This window comes from Microtus oregoni, unplaced genomic scaffold (genome assembly GCF_018167655.1).
Source record: "Microtus oregoni isolate MIOR12 unplaced genomic scaffold, Mior012 000042F_ref0000377, whole genome shotgun sequence".
In the NCBI taxonomy this organism is placed as follows: Eukaryota; Metazoa; Chordata; class Mammalia; order Rodentia; family Cricetidae; genus Microtus; species Microtus oregoni.
In genome coordinates this window covers 16227011-16253330 of record NW_024543209.1, presented here as the reverse complement: position 1 = coordinate 16253330, position 26320 = coordinate 16227011, and the positions used below count along the sequence as shown (strand labels likewise).

At 44.0% G+C, this 26320-nt stretch overlaps 1 protein-coding gene across 1 annotated transcript in view; it reads left to right on the top strand.

The window, feature by feature from the left end:
• The window catches only part of Mboat1 (membrane bound O-acyltransferase domain containing 1), a 98287-nt gene extending 72595 nt beyond the window's left edge, over positions 1-25692 (top strand). Inside the window, exons 6-13 of the mRNA XM_041632999.1 lie at positions 2472-2526; positions 4099-4282; positions 6056-6248; positions 11551-11654; positions 14921-14985; positions 17650-17782; positions 20338-20489; positions 24370-25692. Of these exons, the coding sequence (XP_041488933.1) occupies positions 2472-2526; positions 4099-4282; positions 6056-6248; positions 11551-11654; positions 14921-14985; positions 17650-17782; positions 20338-20489; positions 24370-24490 (1007 nt within the window). The 3' untranslated portion in view covers positions 24491-25692. The remainder of the gene's footprint in view (positions 1-2471; positions 2527-4098; positions 4283-6055; positions 6249-11550; positions 11655-14920; positions 14986-17649; positions 17783-20337; positions 20490-24369) is intronic.
• Positions 25693-26320: the final 628 nt, after the last annotated feature.

Here is a 26320-nt window from a genome sequence, read left to right as displayed (position 1 = left end):
AACTTATATTGTCAGAATCAGAAAGTCTCAGGAAAACGGAAACCCTGCTTGGTGTAGTAGCTGCCAGGAATATCTTAACCATGGGTCTGAGGAAGCCCCGGATAGCTTTGAATGTAGCTTTAACCCAAATCATAAACTTACTTAAAACATTGTAAGATTTGGGGATGGGGGGTGTAGGTGGGATTAGCTATGCTGTTCTGTTCTTGAGTGTCAACTTTATATATGACAACTTGTGTCACCATGTCAAAAGGTTGGGCGTGTCTACCAGTATAGACTAACAGAAGTAACCAACAGTCAGAGTGAGTTCAGTTCTGTAAATTGCTATGGGGGTATTGAGATCTGATTGCATAAAACAGAGTGGGGTCGTATTGTTGTCTCTGTGTGTACGTATGTGTGTGTAGATATGGTCTCACTGTGCAAACCCAGTTTAGTCTTGAACTTGGAATCTTCCTGTTTCCTCCCCGGTGCAACCATACTGGGCTGTGCAGTTTTTGTTTTGTTTTGTTTTTTGACACCTCTTCTTCTTCTTCTTCTTCTTCTTCTTCTTCTTCTTCTTCTTCTTCTTCTATTTTTTTACTTCAGAATAGTCTTTGGACCTAAATTTACAATTTAAAGGACGCTCCCTTTACCACATTTCCTGGAGTATTCCTAACACAGAGTGAAATGTTTATTTACTTTTTTCTTTTATTTTTTTCCCCCTTGTGTGTGGGAGGAATGAGGGAATTCCAGAAACACTCTGCCTTTTCTTAGGCATTTTCTCTTGACAGGATTTTATTATAGCTCCTTCCTGGCCTGAAACTCGATCTGCCTGTCTCTGCCTTCTATATGCTATAATTACAGGCCTGAGCCACCACACCTAGTTTAAGTGTGCTGTGGAATTGCCTTCATGGTTACTAGGCAGATTTAGAGTTCTTATGTTGCTGGTTATACTTCAGAGCCAGTATGTGGCTCAGCTCACTTTTGTACTCAAAGCACTTGGATAGTGTACAGAAGAGGGCTGCAAGTTCAAGGTCAGCCTGTGCTAACTGGTGAAATCCTATTTCAAACGAACAAAGAAAAAAAAAGGAGGTTAAAAAAATACCCACAAGATAATGCTTTAGTTTCTTTTTTTTTGGTTTTTGTTTTTTTTTTTAGTTTATCTTTTTTTTAATTTATTTATTTATTAAGGATTTCTGCCTCCTCCCCGCAACTGCTTCCCATTTCCCTCCCCCTCCCCTGATCAAGTCCCCCTCCCTCATCTGCTCGAAGAGCAATCAGGGTTCCCTGACCTGTGGGAAAAGGAAGCTAATGCTGACTGCAGGGAAAACACAGAAAATCACCAGATTTTTGTCTTTTCTTCTTCTCTGAACTCATTCACAGCAAACTTCCAACCACAAGTAATACTTGCTTTCTGTAAAATGTGCATGCTATCTTGGAGTCACAGAAACTAAAGCATTATTCTTGAGGACTTGGTGATTTTCTGTGTTTTCCCTGCAGTCAGCATTAGCTTCCTTTTGCTGTTTAGAAGGAGAAAGTCTCTGTTTCCTCCCCCACTATGTCTCATCCCAGTGCTCCCAGCGTCCTGTTAGAGCTATCGCAATTCTCGGGTCTATTAGTAAGCTTTCCTGTTGCTATGACAAAATCCTCTGACCAAACCCGGCTCCCAGTTGGAGGTATAGTCCATCATGGCCGGGAAGACATGGCAACAGGTGCATGAGCTCTTGTCACATTGCCTTTGATGTCAGAAAGCGACAATACAGTTCATCATAGTCGGAAGACATGGCAGCAAGCACATGAGTACCTTGTCACGTGGCATCTGAAGCTGAGAAGCAGAGAGGCTTGTGTGTTGGTGCCTTGCTTACTTTTTTCTCTTTAGTAAACCCACCTTGAAGTGGTGCTGCCTGTGGTTAAGGTGGATTTTCCCACCTCATGTAACTGCCGCTAGAAACACAGGCATGCCCAGAGGTTTGTTTCCTAGGTGATCCTAGGTCCTGTTGAGTTGACAGTCACCGTTAGCCACCGCACCACGTTTCTCACTTGGCATCATGAGAGAGATATCTGAATTGGCTCAGCTCACGCAAGGCAGCTGAAGCACTCTTCCAACTGTTGGAGCTCTAGAATACTGCTGTGTGCTAAGGAATCTCTATGTGGAGGTGATGGGCAGGCTTTTCTGGAGTTAACAGACTTCCAGGCAGATCAAATACAAGTAACCTTGAATGCTCCCTTGTTCATACAAACCTATAGAGACTTCTCCAGGCAAACTCATGGGTAACAGGATGTAGGATAACTTTACATCCTGCTGTAAGGGTGGAATTCAGGGCCTTGTGTGTGTGTTAAGTTCATGCTCAACCAATGCCTTCCTCCTGCAGGGCTTTTGAAGAAATGCAAAAAACCAAAAGTGATTCTTTCTAGTGGAGGAGACAAAAATAATCAGCTTTTTCCAAATGAGTTTGGGAAGACACCCTAATCTGAATTTCATTTATCTTTCATAGGATTGGGCCGAAAAGCTGAAGACCTTTCTGCCGAGCAACACCGACTTGCTGTGAAGTAAGTTAGCAGCTAGCAGTATGTTCTTAAGTCCTTTGGATGTGTCTAGAGCAGTGGTTCTCCCCCTTCCTAATGTTGCAATCCTTTAATACAGTTCCTTATATTGTGGTGACCCCAACTATAAAATTATTTCCTGGCTACTTCATATCTGTAATAAGTTATGAATTGCACTGTAAATATCTGATATGCAACCCATAGGTTGAGAACGACTGGTCTAGAGTTTCTTCATTTTAATAAGTACTCATATATTAATTCTATTATATGGGAGTAGTATTACTGTTGAATGCTGTTAACGGGCCCTTGCCTGTCTACTAATCTTTGCCTTTGGACAATACTAAGCAATGGCTAACCTTGCATATAGATCTTTGTGTGCCATAGGGTCAAGAGCAGATGAAGCTTTTCTCTGATTTTGTCAATCCTGTAAGAGTCTCCCTTTTCAGGATGTATGTGTCTACCCCAGAATCATTTCTATTAGATTTGTATCTGGGGGCCTTTGAGAAATAGTAATTACCATTGCATGTAGCATGATTAGTTCCCAGCATAGGGAAAGATAGGAAGCAGGACAGAAGGGAATCCAAGTAGAGGAGTCAGGGATTCTGAATGTGTTCTTTGGCCAGTGTGGATGGCCAAGGGAAAGGGAAGGGGTGTTAGAAAGGGGGAGGCTCCCCCAATGGATCAGGAGATAAACAATGACATAGCGATGAAAATTCCATTGGAGTGGCTCACAAAGAACAGCCATGGCTGGGGGTTGTGTTCCTACTTGAGGGTTCTAGAAGCAGCTGGCATCCCTAAGGTCAGCTGGCATCCCAAAGGAGTCCCAGGGGATCCTTTATGAAGGAACTGAGACTTGGAAACAGTTGTGAAGCACTGGAGGATTCTCACAGTCTGGTCTCTTGCTCGGCCCTGTGTAGCTACAACCAGCTTACGCCACAATCAGAGGAACCTGAGAATGATGCTGTTTTGGGAACTCGCCTACGATAACACCCTGCTAGAGCAGGCATCCTGCGCGCCCTGGACGCGTTAAGCAGAGGCATGCACTGCAGGTTTTCCCTGGTCTCTTTTTCAGGACCTCTATAGACACCAAAGCAGACAACAGATTGTCACAGTTGGTTTTGTGTGGCTTCCAAGTGGAAACTGGTCGGGTCCACCCACTATTTACTTTGTATTTATGTTGGCAGTCAGGAGAGAATTTCCCCTCTCCAGAGTATCTCAGCAGCTGACGCTGGGCCAGATTCTCACCCTGCCTTTGTTTGTACCTTCATGTTGTGATGCAGGCAGATAGAGGGGAAGAGAAAAGAGCAGCTCCCAGGCTTAGACTAACCTTTGCCCGAGACCCTCCCTCAGTGTTCATGGGCCTCACCAGCAGAGGGTGATGTGGAACTAGGACCATCTCACTCACCCATCTCGTCCATGGTTCCTGTCTTAAAGAAGTCTCTCTTAGCTGGATTTTATAGAGAACAGAAGAGAGATAGACTTTGCCGTGGATAATAACATTCAGGTATATGGCCATATTCTGCTGGAGGATTGAACGTGGATGAGTACTCAAGTTTTAAATTCCGTTTATGTTCACAGAGTGAAGCCCTCGCTTCTGGAATATTTAAGCTACCATCTCAACTTTATGAGTGTCATAGCTGGCCCTTGTAACAACTTCAAGGACTACGTAGCCTTCATTGAAGGGAGACATATCCATATGAAGTTGCTGGAAGTGAACTGGAAGCAAAGAGGTTTTCACAGTTTGCCAGAACCTTCTCCCACTGTAAGTTTTCAGCATTCAGCATGTTTCTTGGGGTTTCATAGAAAGGGTTTTACTCTCAGGGCTGACCCTCGCTAACAGTCATTCTAATTAAGGAGTCGTATAGCTGGGAGTGTAGCTTGGTGATAGAGCTTGGTTAGTATGCACGGGATCTGGGGTTTGATCCCTAGAATGGAAAAATGAAACAGAAAAAGCCAATGTCAAACAGCTTAGCAGAGAGCTTGACCAATCGTCCCCCCCCTTTGATTAAAATCAAATATAGGCAATTATTTAGCTGTTCTGTATGCTAGATCACTTAGTTAGATCCAGGCTGTATTCTCAGTTCATATCGTGTCCACTCACTTAAGCCTCAATCAGTCCTGCCAAGGATGCCATTGCTGTGCCGTATTAGAAAGGATGCCCATTTTTATGAAGTTGGGAACAACATACCTATAGGATGATATTGCCTGGGAAGTCAGAGGAACTGGGCAAAATTACTGAACGTTGACTAAACTAGAAGTCAGGACATCCTAACCCCAGATGTTGTGGTTTGTGTCTCCTATAAAACCATAATCAAAAACAGCTAGGGGAGGAAAGGCCTTATTTAGTCGCAGAGAAGCCAGTGCAAGGACGACAGGAAAAGTCCTGGAGTCGAATTGAAGCAGACACCACAGAAGTGCTTGTAGGCTCCTGTTCAGCTACATTTCTTCTCCAGCCTAGACCCAGCTGCCTAGTGGGCCCTCCTACATCAACCAGCAATTAGGAAAAGCCCCATAGACATGCCACAGGCCAGTGTAGTGAAAGAATTTTGTCAACTGAGCTTCCCTCTTCCCTGGTTATAATAGCCTTTTGCTGTGGGACAATGGTCTTCTACCCTGTAAAGATTTGTTGCATGTATTGCTTTAATAAAATGCTGACTGACCAGTAGCAAGGCAGGAAGGATAGACAGAGCAACCAGAAAAGGAGAATTCTGGGAAGAGGAAAGGCTGAGTCTGAAGTCATCACAGAGGAAGCCAGACACAAAGGAAGCAAGATGAGAATACCTTGCTGATAAAAGGTACCAAGCCATGTGGCTAACAAAGACAAGAATTATGGGCTAATGTAAGATGTAAGGGTTAATAAGAAGCCAGAGCTAATAGGCCAACCAGTTTATAATTAATATAGACCTCTGTGTGTTTTTCTTTGGGACCGAACGGCTGCGGGACCAGGCAGGACAAAAATCTCTGCCAACAGCCTTGTGACATAGTAACAGATGAAGCTGACGATGATACCAGTTTAAACATTTGAGTCTTCTTTGGAAGCAAATGCTTTCCATTATCTGCCTATGAACTGGCTCAGGTGTTTAGTCACCTGCACAGAATCCATTATACTGGAAGCTTCCACCTCCTGGCTGGCGACTCAAGCATGTTTCCCTGCCTCTCCAGGCTGTACTGGTGGAAAGCAAATGGTTACTGCTTTCTAGTGTAAAATTGCTACCCTATGATGGTATCCATTTCCCTTATGTTTTGGAAAAACAACCCTACCTAACTTATGTTGGTAGAAGATACTAAAAGACACATTCAGCTATGTCCCATGTTTACCGTGAACACGTCCAGTCCTCAAGGGTTACATGTGTGTTCTGCATGTAAATATACCACCTAACCTAATTTTAGCGATTTGTGTCTTGAGGAAGAAAACCCATATCCATCCACTGCCCTTTCTAGGGAAGATATTGGATGACCGTGTTCTTTCGATGCTCTTGCCAAAACTGTGGTCCTCACACCTCAGTAGTTACATTTGGTTTTCCCCCATTTCTAGGGAGCTGTGGTACAGAAGTTGTGCATGACCTTGCTGTCTCTCCTGTTGTTTTTGACGCTCTCAAAGTCCTTTCCTGTCACCTTCCTTCTTGATGACTGGTTTGTACACGAAGCCAACTTTCTGAGTCGACTCTGGTACTTATATGTCGTCATGCAAGCTGCAAAGCCCAAGTATTACTTTGCGTGGACATTAGGTAAGTTTGAGGGAGTGGCCCAAAATGAATGAGGAATGCAGTGGTCGTCCTTGGATGGTTTAGCCAGAATAGCATTCAGTGCAGTGCAAAATTAAGAGAAAATCCCAGAACAGTCTGGCTTGCTTTTTTTTTTCTGGGTTGTATGAGTGAACAATGAATTTTTACATCACACATGTCAGTTTAGGTGACACACAGTGAAGGAAATGCTGGTTGAGCTTGATGCTTCAGAAGGAAGATGAGTTCCAGGTTTTCCTGTTCATGGTGAAAAGCTCAGTATTATTTGTTTGTTTGTTTGTTTTTTAATCACACCTCTCTCTCTCTCTCTCTCTCTCTCTCTCTCTCTCTCTCTCTCAGCACGTTGGCCAATCTCAAGGTTTATCTCTTTCCTTTAAAAGAATCTTAGATGGAGTTGTTTACTTGCTAAGAGAAGAGCCTATGCATTGACCAACGCTGCTTGATTTAAGATGGAAAGGTCAGAGAGCAGCCACTTGGCTTCTCAAGTCCGACTGGCCATTCAACAGTCCCCAGTGTTTTGTCCACAGACTGTAGCTTAGGGAATAGCACGTGACTCAGGTCCTCTTCTTAGTTTGTGCTTCAAGTTTTAAAATCGAAATTAAACTTTGCAGATGCAGAATTATTTTCTTCATTCAAGTACATGTAATGTGAAGTAGACGGCTTTGGCCATTTGGGCCTGCAGTCCAGCATGGGCAGGTTTTTTTTTTTTTTTTTATGACAGTTAAGACTGAGAGCCAGAAACTTTCATTACCCCAAACATAAACTTTGTGCCCATTAAGCATTTCTACTGGGGCCAGGTTATTTTTAACTGCAAGGATATCTATGTGTAAGTTGAGTCCAAATGCAGTGCTTCCGTAGCATTTGGCCAGAGCCATCAGACTTCGAGCTGTTTGTTTTGTTTTGTTTGAGGCAGGGTCTTACCATGTAGTCCTGGCTGTCCTGGAGCTCGCTCTGTAGACCAGAGATCCAACTGCCCCTCTCTGCTGGTACTAAAGGTGGGGGACTTCTACATCCAGCACCAGAGCTGTATTAGAATTTATGGGGTGCTGTGTTTTGTTTCCATTTCCATTCAGTTTAATTTAAGGGGTGTTTGTTGAGCACCAGGCTTTGTGCTAGGAAATGCCTTCTGCATCTCGAGACTGTGGCTTTTTGTGGGAACACAGACCTCTTCATCATCTGGGCAGGAGGCATCAAGAGTTGCCTCAGTGGCATGATATGTGCTTCAAAAGCCCATCTCGACCCCCTTCCCCGATTCTGCTGTTGCCTTGCTAGTTAAAAATGCTGCCTTCTTTATTACTTGAGTAGCTAGGCATCTCTATCTTGGGTATCTAGTATGTTTTCCCATGCAAAATAGTTAATGCTGTTTCTTTGCTCTAACCTGAGGACAAATGTGTATAGGTGTGTGTGTGTGTGTGTGTGTGTGTGTGTGTGTGTGTGTGTGTCGAGGAGGAGTGAGGATGTCTTTTTCCCTTTTACTGCATTCTCTGTTTCCACTCACTTTGCTTTCTCTCTTCTCCCCTACCCTTTCCGTTCCCACCTTTTGTATCTCGGGGCTTTAGGGCTGGCTTTGGACTAAATCAGCTGCAGATTTAAGGAGAAAAAAAGGCCATTCCGTGGCCTTATGGGGAGAGTCTGACACAGGTGGGTGTGATTTGTGCTGACAGGGTCGGGGTGGGAAGGGTGGCAGGGAAGAGAATGTCATTCTGCACTTTAGGAGAACCCCGGAGACTTTTGGAATGTGGACATGTTTCCTCTGGGCAGCTTTCTCTGTGCACCGAGCTCTTTTTCTCCCCATTTGCCTCTGTCCCATCTTTTATGTCTTCCTGGTTGTTTAGTGGAAACATTTCATTAATGGCTTTGATTTGAAGTTCTTTTCCAGTTTCGATTCCACGGGCTGGTCTGAAATTAACCTTTGTATTATTTATGAATAAAGAAGCAATGAGTAGTCCATCGGGGAATATTTAAATTGCTTAACCGAATAATTGTTTTATCCAGCTCTTTAAAATGCTATTTACATATAACTGATGTACTAATTATAAATTTAATCCTTAAAGCTGGCCTCTCGTGGATGTCAGTTGCACTGCACCGTGTTAGCCTTGCTCTAGTTACTGTTTATATAGAAATAATAAATAAATGTAATAAATAATAAAATTATTTTCTTTGTACTTAACATCCAATTCTAAATGCCCCCCCCCCCCCCGCAACCAACTGTTACTAATTTAAGAGGCTCAACTGTTAAGCTGTGTTCTAAGGAGGAGCTCCAACCAAGGGGTATCCTGATCATAAGGACCAGCTCCAACCAACTGATCAGAGTATCCTGATCAGTTTGTCTGCCATAGTAGGTTACATCATGCGTGGAGAAAGGAAAGCCGGTTTGGAGCTATGAGTCAGAACCTCACTCTGGCTGCTCTAGGTCATGATGGAATCTTAGATAAACTTCTGCAGAAAGCGCTGTGCAGAGCAGGGAATCCTGACTCTCCAAATAGGGTGATTCTGGAAGCTAGAATCACCTCACAAAGGAGCGCTCAGCCTTTGAGGATGTGGAATCAGTTCCGGCCTTCAGATTCGGGCACTGCTTACACTGGAATGGTCTGCACGTTGAACAGACACCTCCAGTCTCCATCCCCTTTGCATTCCCATTAGCAGAGGCCATCATGATAAAAATGGCATCTCTTGAGAGCTTCCCGGATGGGAGAGCTTCCCGGATGGGAGAGCTTCCCGGATGGGTCCTGGGTGTGAACTTAGTCCACTTTCAACAGCTTCTTCAACACAGGTTCCATTGTTACATCTGTTTGATCCTTAGGGGACAGGCTTCTAGAAGTTAGTCACTTCCTCTAACTTCTGCATTTTATGCTGCTGAGCATATCCTTACCGACCCTCCTAAGGCCGCCGTGATGGGAGATAAGAAATACTTGAAAGGTGTGGGGTCCAGAGACCCAGAAAGGTGTGTGGTAGCTCATCTTGATGGCCAGCTTGCTGGGATTGAGAAGCATGCAGATTATTAGTACAACACACTTCTAGGTGTGTCTGTGTGGGCATTTCCAGAGATAGTGAGCTGAGGGGCAACTCCGTTCCTGCATGCTGGCAGCACCAGACCTAGGCTGAAGGGACCGAATGGGGGAGAAGGACCTAGATGGGCACGGGAATCCTTGCTCTTTATGCTTTCTGAGTGCCACAATGTGACTTGCTCTGCCACCCCCACCTTCCCTACAGTGATGGATTGCAACATCTGGGCCTGAGTAAATCTGTTTTTACCTGTGTGTTGTGAAGATCTGACTATCACAGATGATGACCAGGGAAAACACATTCATGCACACGATCACTGCTTGGTTCTTTCGGCTCTGACTCAGAGTGGTAGGCACAAAACTAAAGGAGGAGACAGGAAGTTAAGAATTGCTGTGCTGGCCTTGCCATGGGCTGCCCAGCTGTGATTTTAGCCGTCACCTAGTTGACATCTGTCATTCATAGATGTGTTCTCACATATATGAAACCCTGAGGTCCCTTTTCGGGCATCTGCTTTCTTTGTTTCCTTTTTCTTCTCTACTGAATTTCCCTCTAAAGGAGAGAGGATGGCATGGGGCTCTGTCCTTTTAAATCCTGTCTTCTATGAGAAACCAGATAGTTTTCAGTTGAAGCCAAGCCTAAGATAAGCATCGTTAAATCATCAGCTATGCCAAAAATAGAGGAGATAAACATTGAGCTTCTCTCTCACCCCCCCTGCTCCCTCCCCATCCTGGAGATGCAACCCAAGGACAGTGCTAGACAAATGCTCGACCACTGAGCTCAGAGCCAGCCCCCCACCTGGAAGATGCTAGTTCCTTTCATGTGGCTGTTCTGAAGGCAGGCTCCTCTCCAGTGGGCCTGAGAGCTGTCTGCATTTGGACTTAAACCTTTATGAGCGAATCCTCTCGGACCTCCTCCAGTCTAGAACTGGAAAGGGCTTTGATTTAATTAGTGTGAGTCACTGGTGACTTAATTTCTTGAAGAAATTTCTAACAGAATTTGGAATATGATAAAGGAGAAAAGTAGTCTCTTGGTCTTCATCATAACAGCGAGGGCTTGTCAGGACTCTAGCCGGTTACAAAACACCTCATTACAGCATTGATTCGAGGTAGATTGTTCCTTTGAGGGCCATTTTCTTACAATTTAGTTAAGTAAATCAAGATGGAAGCAGGGGCTTTCAGAATGACTTTGTGAGTTAGATGGTTTGCTGTTTTCTTTCTTTCTTTTTGAGCCAGAATTTTCCTGTGTAGTTTAAGCTGGTCTTCAACTTCCTCCATAGTTGCAGCCCAGAATAATCTTACACTCTTAATCCTCCCTTCCCTACCTCCCAAGCTCTGCTCCCACACACTATCTTAGGGTGTTCATCACTGTGGCCCTGTGCGGCTTCCTCTGGAGCCGGCTCCCAGTTCCCAGCTCAGCTCAGTTTGTCATAAACTTTCTTTAGCTGCATCTTGGGTTAGCCCATCAGCCCCTTTATGTAGCCTGTCCAGGTTAAGCTCCTGTTTTCTTCCAGAACGGGCTCTCTCCTGACATAGCCCACTACCCTTTAACACCTGAGATGGTTAATGTTGCTGGTCCCATTGGAGGGATTTCAAATCACCTGCAGCGCTTAGCAGAGGCTTGACCTGCCTGAGTGTAAGGGGCACCATGGTCTTGGGTCCTGGACTAAATAAAAAAAGAGAAAGTGGCCAGAGAGCCAGCATTCCACCTCTCTCTGCTTCCTCAGTGTGACCAGCTGCCTCCTGCCCCACCATGCCTTCCCCACCAGGAGCCAAAATAAGCCTTCCTTAAATTACATTTGTTTCAGCCAGGGGGAAAGTAACAAATCCCATGTGTTATATCTTTAGTGATAACCCTTGGTCCCCACTGTGTCCCTTATTGGCCTTTACCTCTAAGCAGCGGTGTGTTTGCCTTTTTCTCTTCCCCTACCCCCTGCCAGCCACTGAATCCCACTACTGACATCTTCATGCCATTTCTTCACCCCTCCAATCACTGAATCCCACTACTGATATCTTCACATCATTCCTCATTCCTTGATGCACCTCTGTCCATTCTATGGACGTCCATTTTAGCAAGCATTCAGAGGCTACAGAACAAATGAATAGAAACCAAGGTCACCAAACAGCCCAGTTCGTAATGGTGCCATATCCTTTGTGTGTGTGTGTGTGTGTTGGCACATTTTCCAAGAAACTATCGAATAAGCATTCAGTGTGTAGCTAGACAAATGTTGGCAGTCCTTTAGAGACCTTTGCCTGGTTCCTGACGTTTTGTCTTAAAACCACAGCGGACGCGGTGCACAATGCAGCTGGCTTTGGGTTCAGTGGAGTGGATGCCGATGGGAATTTCTGCTGGGATCTGCTCTCTAACCTGAACATCTGGAAGATTGAGGTGAGAACACTGCGCTTCTGGAACAAATGGCCGCAGTTGCTTTGAGTGTGGGAGTCCAAAGTCCTTCGTCGGGGTGTCTAGGAAAGCTGTTTGGGGAGATGCCCGGCCCCATATTCTCCTCACCATTTGTATTTCAGATTATTGCCCTCTCCTCCTCTTTCTCCTCCACATTATTATCATTTTGCTCTCAGGATACCTTCTTTCTTGACACTCTTAATGATTCAAGGAAAAAATGGTACCAAAAATTTGTAAAAGAGCCAGGAAAACCTTTCTATTGTTTCATTCTTGTTCTACCAACGAGAAAGCGAAAATGCCATTTTCTTTTCTTTGCATTTGACTTGGATTTCAATCCAGAGTGTGGACCAGAGGCATGTGCCTTTCGACTTACACATGCTTGGCTGTGGGTTATTTTCTTTTTTGGGGGGGGGGAGCAATTTTAATTAATTTGATCTTTTTTTTAGAAGAACTATCCCAATGCACACCTTTTAGGGCACTAGAATAGTGTGTCTTTCCATCTGTCTTTATTCTTGGACCACAGTTCTCTTTGTGTCTTTGGAGACAGACATGGTTCCCTTCAAACCGTACTCTCTCAGTGTGCGTACCTTGTTTGCACTAGCACAGACTAGCACATGACTGCCAAGCCACAGAGTCTTTCATCCTAGAGCAGTGGAGGAAGGGGAAGCTTCTCATTGTGCAGCGGGAGCGCCAGTCCCCTAGTCAGCCCACTTAGGGTGGCTCTTAGTTTTTGATTTCCATCTTTTCTGGTGCAGACAGGGAGAGCAGGAAACCTGGGCGACTGGCCATCTTCCACCCACATTTCATGGAAAGCAGACCAAAAGGAGCCACCTAGAAAACCACCATCTTATTCTGCCTGAGGCCTTCTGCATTTGGAGGGCCTCCAGAAGGAAGGAGGCCTTCGTTTCCCCTACCAAAATTTATAAGGAGGGTTATACTTCCTCCTCCTCATCCTTCTCTTCCACCTCTTCCTTTTCTTCTTTCTCCTCATTTTCTTCCTCTTCCTCCCCTTTCCCCTTCCTCTTCCTCCTCTTCTCTCTTTTCCTTTCTATCTTCTTTTTCAGCCTCTTCTCCTTCATGTCTTCCTCCTCGCCTCCTCCTCTTCCACTTTGTGCCTGTTCCCTCACCAAATTGTATCATATATTCAATTTAAATTCATTGTGCTATTTGATGCCTCAGCTTTATCAGATTGCATAAGCAATGAGTCTCAACTATGGGGGAGGGAATGCTGATCTTTAGATTCTAGAGAATCTGAGGGCTCCTTGGGTCAGAAAGCCCTGGCAGATATGGTTAAAAGGAAAAAAAAAGTTCAAATTTAGAACCGGTTCTGAGTGAGCAATTTGCCCCATTCCAGTAAACTGCTTCTTCAGTAGGAAATTTCCAGACATCATAAGCACCTTTCTCATTCTTGGAAAAACCTGTGAAGACTTCAGTTGTCAGACAAAGCCCTGGGGTTTAGGGACTTCGCTCCCTTGGAGCACTATAGGTCGCTGTCCTTCAGAGCTGACCCCCTTGGTTTTTAGTTGCCCATGAATTACCCCAAGTGTGCACCAAAGACAGAATCCTTTCATTTTGGATGTGTGCTTGGGGTCAAAGGCTGATATTAAGTTACATTGTTACTGAAGAGAAAATGAGAACACTAATTTTCATTGTATTTGGTGTGGGGCAAGAACAACAGAACAACAAGGAAGTCTGGTTTAGTTACAGTGCTTCGATGCCGTGTTTTATAGCAGCCAGCCAGCTATGCAAACAAACAAACTGGGTTTAGCAATAAAAAGTCAATAAATAATAGCTCTCCTAACAATCTGTCATGTATCGTCTGTTATGTTACCTATCATTCATCTACCTTTCATCTGTCCTCTGCCCATCTATTTTCCTCTTATCTTTGATCTATTCTCTATCATTTATCTAACTGTCATCTATCCACATCTATTTACCTGTCTTAGAGCTTCTATTGCTGTGATAAAACTCCATGACCAGAAGCAGCTTGGAGAGGAAAGGGTTTATTTTAGCTTCTCCTTCCACATCATAGTCCATTACTGGGGGAAGTCAGGGCAGGAACTCAAACAGGGCAGGAACCTGGAAGTGGGAGCTGATGCAGGGACTATGGAGGGATGCTGCTTACTGGCTTGCTCACTAATGACTTTCTTAGCCTGCTTTCTTATACCTCTTAGGACCACTTGCCCAGGGATGGCACTGCCCACAGTGCCCACCACTCCCACACCAATCGTTAGTGAGGAAAACAACCAATATATCTGCTTATAGACAATCTGTTGGGGGCATTTTCACAACTGAAGAGCCTCTTCCCAAATAAGTCTAGCTTGTTTCAAGTTGACAAAGAAACTAAGAATCATACTACCTATATATCTATTATACCATTTATTTATTGTCGTCTGTTGTCTGTCCAACCTATGTTCTCTCTCATTGGCCTATCTGTGTTATCTGTCTATCCTCTGTCAGGCCAGGCCATTTTGCAGCTATATGTCATCTATCTTCCTAGCCTAGTCTCACCTTCCAAGCTCATTACATTAGGCAGGTGTGTGGCCTACACAGGGTTTCTTATGACTGAAGATTTTCTACAGGAAAAGCCACACTTGTTACTCTTTGAATGAGAAAGCTCAGTTCATGGCGTATTTGGGGCTGTCTTCTTTGGCAGTCGACTGACTTACACTATTGCCAGATGGGTGAGATTTCTTGATCTTCTATTCTGTACTGTGATCCCTTCATGCATGAAGTCTCTTCCTATTCCAGGCAAAATTGGATGCAGCTGGGACTGTGAGGCTATTTATAGAAATGACTGTAAAAGGCTGACCTAGTTTGCATGTGGTCACATAGCACAAAGATAACAGTCTCATTTAATTTGTCCCCAAAGCCCCACCATCATATAATTAGACTTTCCCTGTGGTAAATCCCCTTTTGGAGTAGTTTTAAGACATTTGGCTTTGTTTGTTTTTTTTTTTTTTTTTAAATCAGAGTGAGAGGGAATTGACAGAATTTCTCCCTCTGTTTTGCTCTAATGTAAAAATAAGTTTTGAGCAGACTTGCGTCTCCAAGCCAAGGTTTAGCTGCAAAGTAAATCTTATAAATGCCAGAAAATGTTACTGCCGGTGGCAGAACAGCTGATTGACTGAACTGTGCGGAATCCTGCTTGAGATTCACATCAGTTGTGGAAGCAAGGGAGTTCTGGGCAGGACTTTCCCTTGCCCGGGCGATTTTAAAGCTAACGATAGGCATTGTTTTCTTGTTTCTAGACTGCTACGAGTTTCAAAATGTACTTAGAAAACTGGAATATTCAGACGTCTACTTGGCTGAAATGGTAAGGGACACAGAACGACCTTATTTTTCATGGCAGGGATGTGCTTGGGGACTTCCTAGGGGAGCAGCAGGTGCCTGCCAGTCATGCCATTTGACACGTCGACAATATTGTTCACGTCTTAGAAATACAAAAGTAGGAATGCTGAATTGAGAGGATCCCGGCATGTGCCTGTTTCATCCCAGAATGCTCATTATTCAGCTCCACATACTAGTTTGTTCCTTGTAGCAGTCCTGTGAGATGCTATTAGCTGGATTACTCTGTTTTATCGCTGAGGAAAGTGAACAGAGGGGTTACATGGCATGCCCAAAGTCACAGATCTGTGAGTGACAGACATAGGGCCAAAGGTCTGTTCCCGGAACAAGGCTTTTGACTTCCCTGCTGTTTGGCTTGATACCCAGGAGAGTCTCGTTTTCAGATCTAAGGAAGTCAGTGTCAACATCAAGTCCCGTATGAGAGCTGCTGTTGTCCCTAGCTCCGAGAGCTCTACAGTACCCCACATGCCTGGATTTGTACTGACATTTCTCTGACCTGTTTCTATATGTGTTCTAAATTTAGAAGCATTACTTATTAGAAAATTATGAGTGTACTATCATTGGAATGCTGAACTCCACGTTGTGAACACCCTTGAACCTGCAGGGACCATGGGAAAAGACAGGTTTTGCTTTTGATGAGCAGAGTCTTTCACAAATCCGAACCCTGAGGCAGAGCTAAAGAGTTACAGCTGGGTGATTAAGTGTAGACTGGCCTTGCAGAGGAGCCAAATTCACTGCCTATCACCAACATGGAGTAACTCAACCACCTGTAACTCCAGCGCAGAGGGATCCAGTGCCCTCTTCTGGCCTCCAAGGTACAAACACTCATGCGTACAAACCCCCACGCAGACACATACATGATGAATCTTTGAAGCTATGTAAGCAAAGCAAGCACCATGTAGTGGTTCTTCAAATAAAGCTGATGTGCTGCCCCCTTGAAACTGCTACTTCCTGCAGTTTTGAAATTCTGATATGAACATGATTGTTTTTAACCAATGTTGCAAGCAGTTTTACCACCAGCCTTTCTTTCTTTCTGCTGAGTAGTTCCGGCATGCTAAGAGTCATACAGTTTCCATTAGGAATGCACAGGACAAGAAGATTGAGAATGACACATTTCACTCATTCAAAAAGATGCAAAGAATTGAGAAAAATAAAAAATAAAAAAAGCACATGCCTAGTTCTCTTGTCAAAAAGAAGTCTTACCGAGAGCAGAGTTTCAAGCCTGTATTTTTCTGACAAGCTGCATTTGTGTTCCTCTTGTGAAACGGAAATGAAGCCCTGAGTCTGAGTGTCAGTCAGTTACTTTTGCAGGGCAGTGGTGGCGCACGCCTTTAACCTCAGCACTCGGGAGGCAGAGACAGGCGGATCTCTGTGAGTGTGAGATCAGCCTGGTTTACGGAGTTCCAGGACAGCCAGGGCTCCACAGAGAAACCCTATCTTAAAAAACAACAGCAGCAACAACAACAAAAATCAGTTACTTTTGAACCATCCCTGGTGGTTTCTTGATACCTGCTGAGTTCACTGTTGCATTTTCTACTGGGACGCTGTCACTTACTGAAGAATGTAGTGGCCACCTTGACTGACTTTGGCAATGCGTAGCCTGAGTTCTGGGGAGAAAGTCCCCTCTCACTTCCTATCACTAATTTTAATTTTGGCTCAAGAAGAGCCAAAGATCTTCAGGGATCCAGCTGACTTTTCTCTTAGCTTCTCACAGTGTAGTTCCCACACTGAGCATCTCATATCCGAAAGCATGAAACCTCAAATGCCCCCCTATCTGAAGCCTTTTGAACACTAACATGATGTCCCATGAGGAAAATTCCCCGTCTGCCATCACGTGACAGATGGCAATCAGAACACACACACTAGAATATCGGGTGACTCCTCATTCCAGCTGTGTGTGGAAGGTGTATTATGCAAAACACAAATGACCTTATGTTTTAGACTTGGGTCTCAAAACCAAGATAACGCATATGTAAGCATTCTGAACTCTGAAAAAAAAATCCAAAATTGAAAAGACTTCTTGCCTCAGACATTTAGGGTAAGAGCTACTCAACCTCTATCTTGATTTAAAATTTGTCGGGCTCAGAGCAGGTCCTCTAAATGTCATACTGATTTCTCACTAGAGTTCCTACCAGAAAGATAAAAAGGGTTGTCATGTTGATTAGTATGGTGGCATGGGGGCCTGGTTGGAAAGATAAATTAATGTTGTCTAAATGAAGATCATTTCTACAGATACTTATCTGGCGTTCGGGCATTTGAATGCCATTGGCACTCATATTAGTGCCTCTAGTCGATTCGCCCTTTGGTGGAACCTGCTTCTTTAAGGCAGGAACTTGAGTTGAAAGGGACCACTGAGACCTTTGTTATAGTAGACCACGTGATGGGGCCCAGGCCATCTAGTCTAGTGAGGTTAAAACTGATAGCAGAGCCATGAGCCGCTTGGCTGATAGTGTTTCAGGATGCCAGAGAAGCACAGGCTGCCGGCATTTCATTGCAAGTTCCTGCTAAGTGTCAGGCAGGCATCTCTCAGGGTGGACCTGAGGACTTCCACGTGGTCGACCCCAGAGAGGTGCAGGTGGAGGGCATTGCAGTGTTTGCGCTGGGGCTTTGCTAGTCCTTCCTCTCTTTGCAGTGTGTGCTACGAACGGGTTCCCTGGTACCCTACTGTGTTCACCTTCGTCCTGTCTGCTCTGTGGCATGGCGTTTACCCTGGATACTACTTCACATTCTTAACTGGAGTCCCTGTCACATTGGCAGCTAGAGCGGTAAGCATCCTTCAGCTGGTGGCGCTTTTCCTCCAGCAACCTGGGGTGTGTGTGTGTGTTGTTCTGCTTTAAGCAGGGGTGAGTTGAAGGTTTGGGGTTGTTGGGAGTGACTTTTTGATGTTGAACAATAAGTTCCCCCATGGAATACTTTTTATTTTCTTTTCTTGGAATGATATTTGGAAAAATCATAATGTATATAAACTTCTTATTACAGAAGAACTTCAATGTACAGGGACTTGCCATTGTAAAAGTGATGAACGGATTCACTTGCAGAGAGTAAAACAATAAGAATTTTATGAGCAACAGATTACTCCCTTGAGAAACGAACACATTTCTCATCACTAAAAACTGGATGCACATGTACAGATGATCATGTTTATTAATTAATGCAGGGTCTATCACACTTCAGTTTGCTGATACCCTGCGTAATGTCCTGTATCATTATACTAAGCCTAGAAGACATTCATGGTGTCTCTGAGAAGTCAGTGAGGTAGCAGCCTCGGAACTGCATCTCCTGGAACTGGACCTAACCCCATATGTCCGTTATAGTCAGCATACAATTACTGTCTTAAGTACAGTGTTTTAGGTTTAGTTTAATCTTGTCCTTTGATTGTGGTTATAGTCTTTCTTATTTCAGGCTCCAATGACTTTCATTGTGCTATATGTAAATTTTGCTATTTACTCATTTTGCCTGATTATGTGTGTGTGATGGGGGGCTGGTGGGTGTTTGTAGGTGCGTTTGTAATATGTATGTGGAGAACAGAAGGCAGCCTTGGGTGTCATTTCTCAACTGGCACCCTCTTTTTTTTTGAGACAAGATCTCTTGCTGGCCTGGAACTCAAAGCAGGCTAGGTTGACTGCTAATGGGCCTCAAGGATTTGCCTGTTTCCACTTCCCTGGTACCAGGACTACAAATGGATGCCATGATGTCTGGCTTTTGTGTCTTTTTATTTTTAATTTTAAATGTTTCTGGATATTCAGTTCACAACGGGGTTATCTCCCGAGCTTGTGCTATTTGCTCATTCTTCAGTGCAGTTTTCTATGAATATTTCAGCAGCTCTCTCACATGTCAGTCAGTGTATAGGTGTCCAGATACCACAGTGGATAAGACAAGCTCTCCCCTGAAGGTTCATCTTTTACTTAGAATAGATGAAGTATATTAAATTCTACATACGAACAAGGTAAAAAAAATTGCTATTCCTGCTAATTTCCAAAATTCTAAATATTAAACACATACTTAAGAACAGATTGCTAGAACAAACTAAGAAATAAAGGTCGGCGCTTTGCTCGCTGATGTATTCAGAGTTCGTGCCTTAAGTATCTTTACTCCAGAGGCCTCTCTGGCTCAGACTTTGATTTCTGTAGATCTTGTCTATTGCAGCCTTGCAAACTGTTTTCACAAGTAAGTTAGGCGGTGGATGGAAAGGAGGACTGACGGAGCAGAGCTTCTAGTTCTTTCTAGCGAGAGAATGAACTCCGCAGTTGTGATGGCCTAGGCTTCTGGAGGTTAAATACTTAGTTATTAAAACTTTTGTCCACTGCCCAGCGTTTCTGAATGAATGGAACCCCAGACTGTTCTGAGGTGAGAGTGGAGGAAAAGGGTTGTTGTTGTTGGGGGTGGGAGTGTCTTCGTTTTGCCTTACTTTTATTTTGAAACAGAATCTCCTGTGGCTTGGGCTATCCTGGAGCTCCCTACATATCCAAAACAATGACTCTGAACTTTGGATCCTCCTGCCCCCACCTCTGGACTTTTGGAGTGCTGGGATAATAGATCTATGCCATCATGCCCAGTTTGAAGAGATGCTGGGGACTGAGCCCAGAGCTCTGTGTATCATAGACAAGTAATAACCAACTGAGCAAATCTCCACAAAACTAGAACAGGCAGACAAGCTCACTCTTCCCTAATTACCTAAATTCATTGAAGATTAATATTTATGGACATGACAAAAAGTCTACAACAGATAACACCAAAAACAAAACAAACAAACAAAAAACATCAACCTGGCTAAAAATTCACCAGTGCCACTAAGAATATAAATGTAGATACATATAAATAGAAAAGGCTTTTGAAGGCTCTGTGCCAAGTTCTTTTTTCTTTTTCTTTTTTTTGGGGGGGGGCAGGTTGGGGAGGATGGTTAAGACAGGGTTTCTTTGTGCAACACTGACTGTCCTGGAATTCACTTTGTAGACCAGGCTGATCTTCAACTCACAGAGATGCTCCTGCCTTTCCCTCCTGAGTGCTGGAATTAAAGGTGTGCACCACCACTGTCCAGCTCTGGGCCAAGTTCTTAAACTGTTTTTTTTGGGGGGGGGGATATATATAATATATATTATATATAATCGCATATTTACATATTATACACACATACATACATATATACATACATAAATGCTTGTAATAAGAAAAGCTATAGTGGGGTTTTGGTTGAAATTGGAGCTCAGATGGTCGGATATGCTCTTCAGTCAGTGTTCCCTTGGTCCTACTTCTTGTGTGTGCGATGGAGTGGAAGTTGTTTATGTTTTCACTCCTGCATTCTTCTTCTGCCTTCTTGCAGATGAGGAACAACTACAGGCATCACTTCCTTTCCTCTAAAGCTCGGAAGGTTGCTTATGACGTGGTTACCTGGGCCGCCACGCAGTTGGCTATCTCTTACACGGCAGCGCCCTTTGTCCTGTTGGCAGTTGAGCCCACCATCAGTTTATACAAGTAAGTTTCCAATGGTCTCCGTTGATGCCTGGTGCCTTTATCTTCTTTTGACCTCAGAGCTGGTAAGCTGAATCAACATACTAACGAATTATACTAAGAACTGCTAGGTGTGACTTGACGGGGAAAATGCCTACAGAAGCCATGAGAGGAGATTACTGTGCCAAAGATGCCAACCTGAGCTCCAATACATGAGATGACGGTTGACAAGACTCCCTTAAGTCATCCGTAATGTTGTGAAAGGGCTCCTGTGGCTGTGCATTCAGAAGGGATAGATACAGACTACAAACTCAGAGGATTCTCCCGGCAAGGTAGTGCACATCTGTAATCCCAGCACTTGGGAAGCAGAGGCCGGAGGAGCTTGAGCCTGGGCTGTGAGGTCTTGTCTCAAACAAAGGGCTAAAAAGGAGCCTGTAAATCTGCTCCCCCAAAGTGTGAATATCCTACCCATGGCTCCTTTTTTCTGAGAATTAAAGTGTTGGAGAGTTGCATTCTCTGAGGCAGATCGAGGGTAGGCATTTGGGTGTCGCTGCTGGTTGACTGAGTTTCATAGCCTGCAGAAGCACCTCGTGCCCTTTGCTAAGATCCAGTGCTGGTGTGTGTGTATGGGGATTTATATTCATGGTGCACAATGATGGGGGATATGGCAACCAAGGGAGGGGACCAGATTTTAGGGAAAGGTATATCAGGCTTTGTATTTGAAAGACTATGCTCCAAATGAACTATGACCTATAGTCATGTACTTTTATATTTCATGTTCATGTTTAATTTTTTTCCTTTATGGAGTTCTTGAACTGTCGGCTTTGAAATTGTGTAATTTCACCATGAAAGGAGGCTAAGAATGCCTCAGGCAGCCCTGTTAGGAGTGGGTGTGGGAACTGAGTGAGGAGCATGCAGAGGACATAGACCAGCACCTCTAACCAGCAAATGCTAGCATGCGTTATTTAGTGGATGATGCGGCCTTTCCAGATTAACTTTTGTGTGTGTGCATGAGGGAGGGTGTGTGTGTGAGTGTGTATGTGTGTTTGGTGACCAGAGGTCAACCTGTCAACCTTGCTTTCTAAGATGGGGGCTGTCATTTGGCTCACTTATTGAATAATGAGTCCTTAGGGATCCTCCTGTCTCCACCTGCCTCGCACTGGGATGACAAGCATGTAATAAACAAGCAGATATTTAGATTTTTAACATGTGTTCTGAGGATCAATTCAGGTCGTCATGCTTATGTTATGCTTAATAACTTGACTGAGCCATCCTCCCAGCCCCAGGGTTAATTTTTTTTTAACACAGTCTGGTTATAAAGAGTGACTTAGAAATGAACAATGCCGTGTTGATGCCCGGAGAATGGTACTCCAGCCATGAATGATGTTTAGGCATGTTGATGCTTTAAATTAAAGCAACCAACATCTCTGTTTCCCAGGCCCTGCCTCTCTTTTCCTCTCCCAAGTGTAAGACAGAACTGCCCCTGAATGCCCTCATGTTGAAGCCTGAGTGTTTCAGATGACTTTTCATGTTGAAAGACCAGATTTAACCCTGCATCCAAAGCTCATGTGGAACTTCCTCAGATTATCTATTCATCCAGTCATATTTTGGCTAAGCCTAGAAAGGTGATCATTCTGACTCCACCCCTGCGTCCCTCCCACAACCCCCAAACCGTGCACCAGAACTGGGATTACAGGTGCATATGGGCATATTCATATGTAGGGCTTTTCTTTTATTAAACATATTTGCTGGAATCTAAGCTCAGGTCCTCTTGCTTGCACAGCCAGCCCTCCCTCTCTAGCTCTGACTCACTCTAAAGAGAGCCACTAAATCTAGTAAAGGGGAATTCACATGTCATGGCCATTTAGAGAAGGCGAGTGTAGTTGCCTTGCAGATCTGTAGCTTGTTCGGGGTTAAGTTCAGTGCCCGCAGTGAAGGACAGCTACGTACAAACTCATTTCCTAGATGCTCTCCATCTTTAGTATTTATATTTCTGATCTGCCTTGTGCGAGACTGTAGTTATTTGTTTTTTTATTTTTTTGACTATTTTGCTCTTTGCAGGGGCCAATGACCCAGCTCCCAATAATACTTAATGAATGCCCAAGTCTTAGCGTGGTTTGTTTCTAGCTAGCTTTGCGTAACTTAAATTAGCTTGACTACCTTTTGCCTCTGGACTTTTATCTTTCTCTATTTCTGTATACCTTTCTCTATTTCTTACTCTGTGACTTGTGTGGCTGGGTGACTGACTCCTGGAGTCCTCCTTCTTCTCTGATTCCTCAATCTTTTCTTCCTTCTTGATCTTTTCCTCCCAGATCCTATTTATTCTCCCTCCCTCCCTTCCTTCCTTCCTTCCTTCCTTCCTTCCTTCCTTCCTTCCTTTATTTTTGGTTTTTCGAGACAGGGTTTCTCTGTGGTTTTGGAGCCTGTCCTGGACTAGCTCTTGTAGACCAGGCTGGTCTCGAACTCACAGAGATCCGCCTGCCTCTGCCTCCCAAGTGCTGGGATTAAAGGTGTGGGCCACCACCGCCCGGCTATTTATTTATTTCTTATTCTCTCTGCCTGCCAGCCCCACCTATCCTTTCTCCTGCATTGATGTTGGCCATTCAGCTCTTTGTTAGACAAATCAGGTGTTTTAGACAGGAAAGTAACACAGCTTCACAGAGTTAAACAGATGCAACATAAAAGATACATTAATGCTCTTGACTACACCACAAACTTTTTTTGGAAACCATTCTTCTTGGTAAAGGTGGAGCAGCTTAGGATAGATCTGAGTGTTTGGTCTTGTCACTACTGAGGAATGTTACATGCATCAGCTATGAATCCCTTGTCTTTTAACTGTTTTTTCTTTAATCTTTAGAGAACGCTGAAGTGGCTGGGGATACAGCTCAGTGATGGAATGCTTGCCTAACACATAAAACCCTAGGTTCAATCCTTACCATCAAGAGAAGGGGGAGGTGTGTGTGTGTGTGTGTGTGTGTGTGTGTGTGTGTGTGTGAGAGAGAGAGAGAGAGACAGAGACAGAGAGAGAGACAGAGAGAGAGACAGACAGGACAGAGACAGACAGAGCAAAAGCACAGGCAAGCAGTGTTGAAGGAGTTGGACTAAATTATTCGTTTAGCCTTTCTAACAGATCTGGAATAGTTATGCTGACAGAATCAACTTCTATTTACACATCTTTATTACCGAGTTGTGCTCAGTGTTTACCTGGCATTTACACTGTGCCAATGACAGTCAACGTTGAAGTAAAACTTTGTTCTTATTAGTTTGGATAGAACTTCTTTTCAAGCCCTAAACAGAGTTTTCAAGATACAGACCCTGGAGCGATGAAATGGCTCAGCCCCTGGTGTGTGAGCCCGGCAACCTGAACTGAATCCTTGGAACCCGTGCTGGAAGGAGAGGACAGACTCCTAAAAGTTGTTCTCTGACCTCGCATGTGCTGTGGCACCTCTCTGCAAACCTCCCCACAACAAATCATAAAAAAAAACCCAAAACCTTAGGATCCTTCTGGTTCCTGAGGTAGATCAGAATTCCTCTGTCTTGAGAAGTACGTGGGAGATGAGGCTGTGCTTACCCTTAGAGGACAGAGTGGACGTCATGGGTTCTGTCGTCCTCAGCTTTTGAACAGCAGAACTATCTGGTTGCAGTTGGTTCTTTTGGTATGGTCTGATTATGTCAAGGGGGCAGCACTGTATCTGTCCAGCTCTGCCTCACCCAACCTTGTGGTTTCATCCATCCTTAGCCTCCTTGGCCTACAAAATGAGGAGCACATGGCCACCCTGGGTCATTGTGACTCACTACTACTCCTGCCTCTCCTTGCCCCCACTGAAGATGATGTCATCACGTGTGTTGCATGTTTTTCGTTTATGCCCGTTTTGAAAGGCAATTCTTGTGTTTCTACTTCTAGGTCCATGTTCTTTTTCTTACACATCGCAAGTCTGCTGATAATCCTTGTCCTGCCCATCAAACCACGCCAGCCTCAAAGGCAGCCTCAAAGTACAAATTCTGTAAAGAAGAAGGCAGACTGATACCCACAGAGAGAAGCTGAATGACAGAATTGCGGGACGTTAGGAAGACACAGTGGACAGACTTGAGGGTTCTCCAGTGACCCAGAGGAGATGTTTACATGCATTCTTTTTTTTTCACTGCAGGGAATATTTTTATAAGTCCTTTTTGTTTGTACAGCTAAGTCACCATGTCTAGCTTTGTCCTCATATTTTACAGGGCCTTTTCAGTGACATAGTGTGGAGAGCAGGCCACTGGATCGGCTCTTCTAAAGTCATTTCCACCTGCTGAAATCTGGATGCATGGATCCAGGCACTGCCTCCAGCACGTCGGAGGTGTCTGCTGAGATGACTCGTCCTAGATTTCAGAAATCAGAGCATTCCCAGGCATGATTTCCCCCTGGCAACTCTAAGACCCTTGGATGACTTATGGGGCTGTGGATACAGCTTCTATGCTCAGAAGCCTTTGGTGGGAAGTGATGATGGAGGGATATTTTCAGGGTGTTAAAAAAAAAAAAAAACCAAAACCCTCCACTAACTGGGAAGATTAACCCTGAATGCTTGAATGGATTGCTGTGCCCTCAGACAGGCTACATCATTTCCCCCCAAGAATGTATCGTTCCCTTTCTTCCTTCTGAACTGAGCCAAGACTGGAAATCAGAAAGTTTCCTGCCTGCGTGCCCCAGGAGCTGTGGAGGGGGTGGAGGCTACTGGTTTCTAGTTCACCTGCTTTGATCTGCTGGACTTGACCTACGTTGGCCCTGAGAAGGCACCCAGACACTGATCCTGTCAAAGGTGGCAAATGCCTTTTCAAGGAATAATTGCTTTCAGTAGGTAGAGGCTCTCTTTTCTCCCTGCATATCCTGGAAGTGTCAGTGATCACGGCCAGTGTGTAGACACGAGCTGATGTTTGTAATGGATTAAATCCAGCTATATTTTAGGAAGCTGCAACTGAATGACAGGGCTCTACTGTCTTCAATATGAATGTGCTGTGGCTCCGATCGGGGATTTCTACTGGGTAAAATAGTCTGTATGAAAGAAGGAAACATAATATTTAAAATGTGGAAAATAATAATAATAATAATAATAATGATAATAATAATAATAATACAATATATGCTTCAGTGATGTGCCCCCAATCAAATGGCCTGGTAGCTGAAAATTTGTTCTGATCAGATAATAAAAAAAATTAGTCTCTCACTGAATAAATAATATATTTCTATTTAAATAAATGACTCCTTATGGAAGAATTGTTTCTTGTTTTGTCGACTTTTGTGTGTTTTCACCAATGTGTGCACAGCTGAAGTTGTCTTTGTGTTAATTCTAGCACTTTAGCATGGTCAGTGCTCACCATGTATGTCAGGAATGGGGACGGTATGATTTCTTATCTTCATTCATGGTGTTGTAAGTATGACTTATTTCCCTTACCAAGGAAGGGACTGTGGATTACACACATTTACTAGTGTCAGAGAATTAGTGAAGCAACTGAGATTTCAATCCAGACCACTGTTGTGTGAGCTTTTCCATGATGTACCCTTTGGGTGTGTCTTGGGACTGTAACTTATACATTGACTTTGAAAGCATTTATCGGTCTTGGTGCTGGGTAAGAGGACAGTGGTCCCTCCCTGGGGTATCAGCGAGGGAATTCATTCAAGGACAACTTTCTGTTTCCAGAGTCTAATGATGGTCAAGTTCCTTACGTAAAATGGCATAGCAGTTGCATAAAAATTATTAATAATCTCCTGTATATTTTAACTAGTCCCTGGATTGCTTGTAATAATAGCTAATATAGTGTAAATTCTGGGTAAATTTGTAGATGAAGATTTCTGTCTCACCTGGTCCACAGCCATTCAG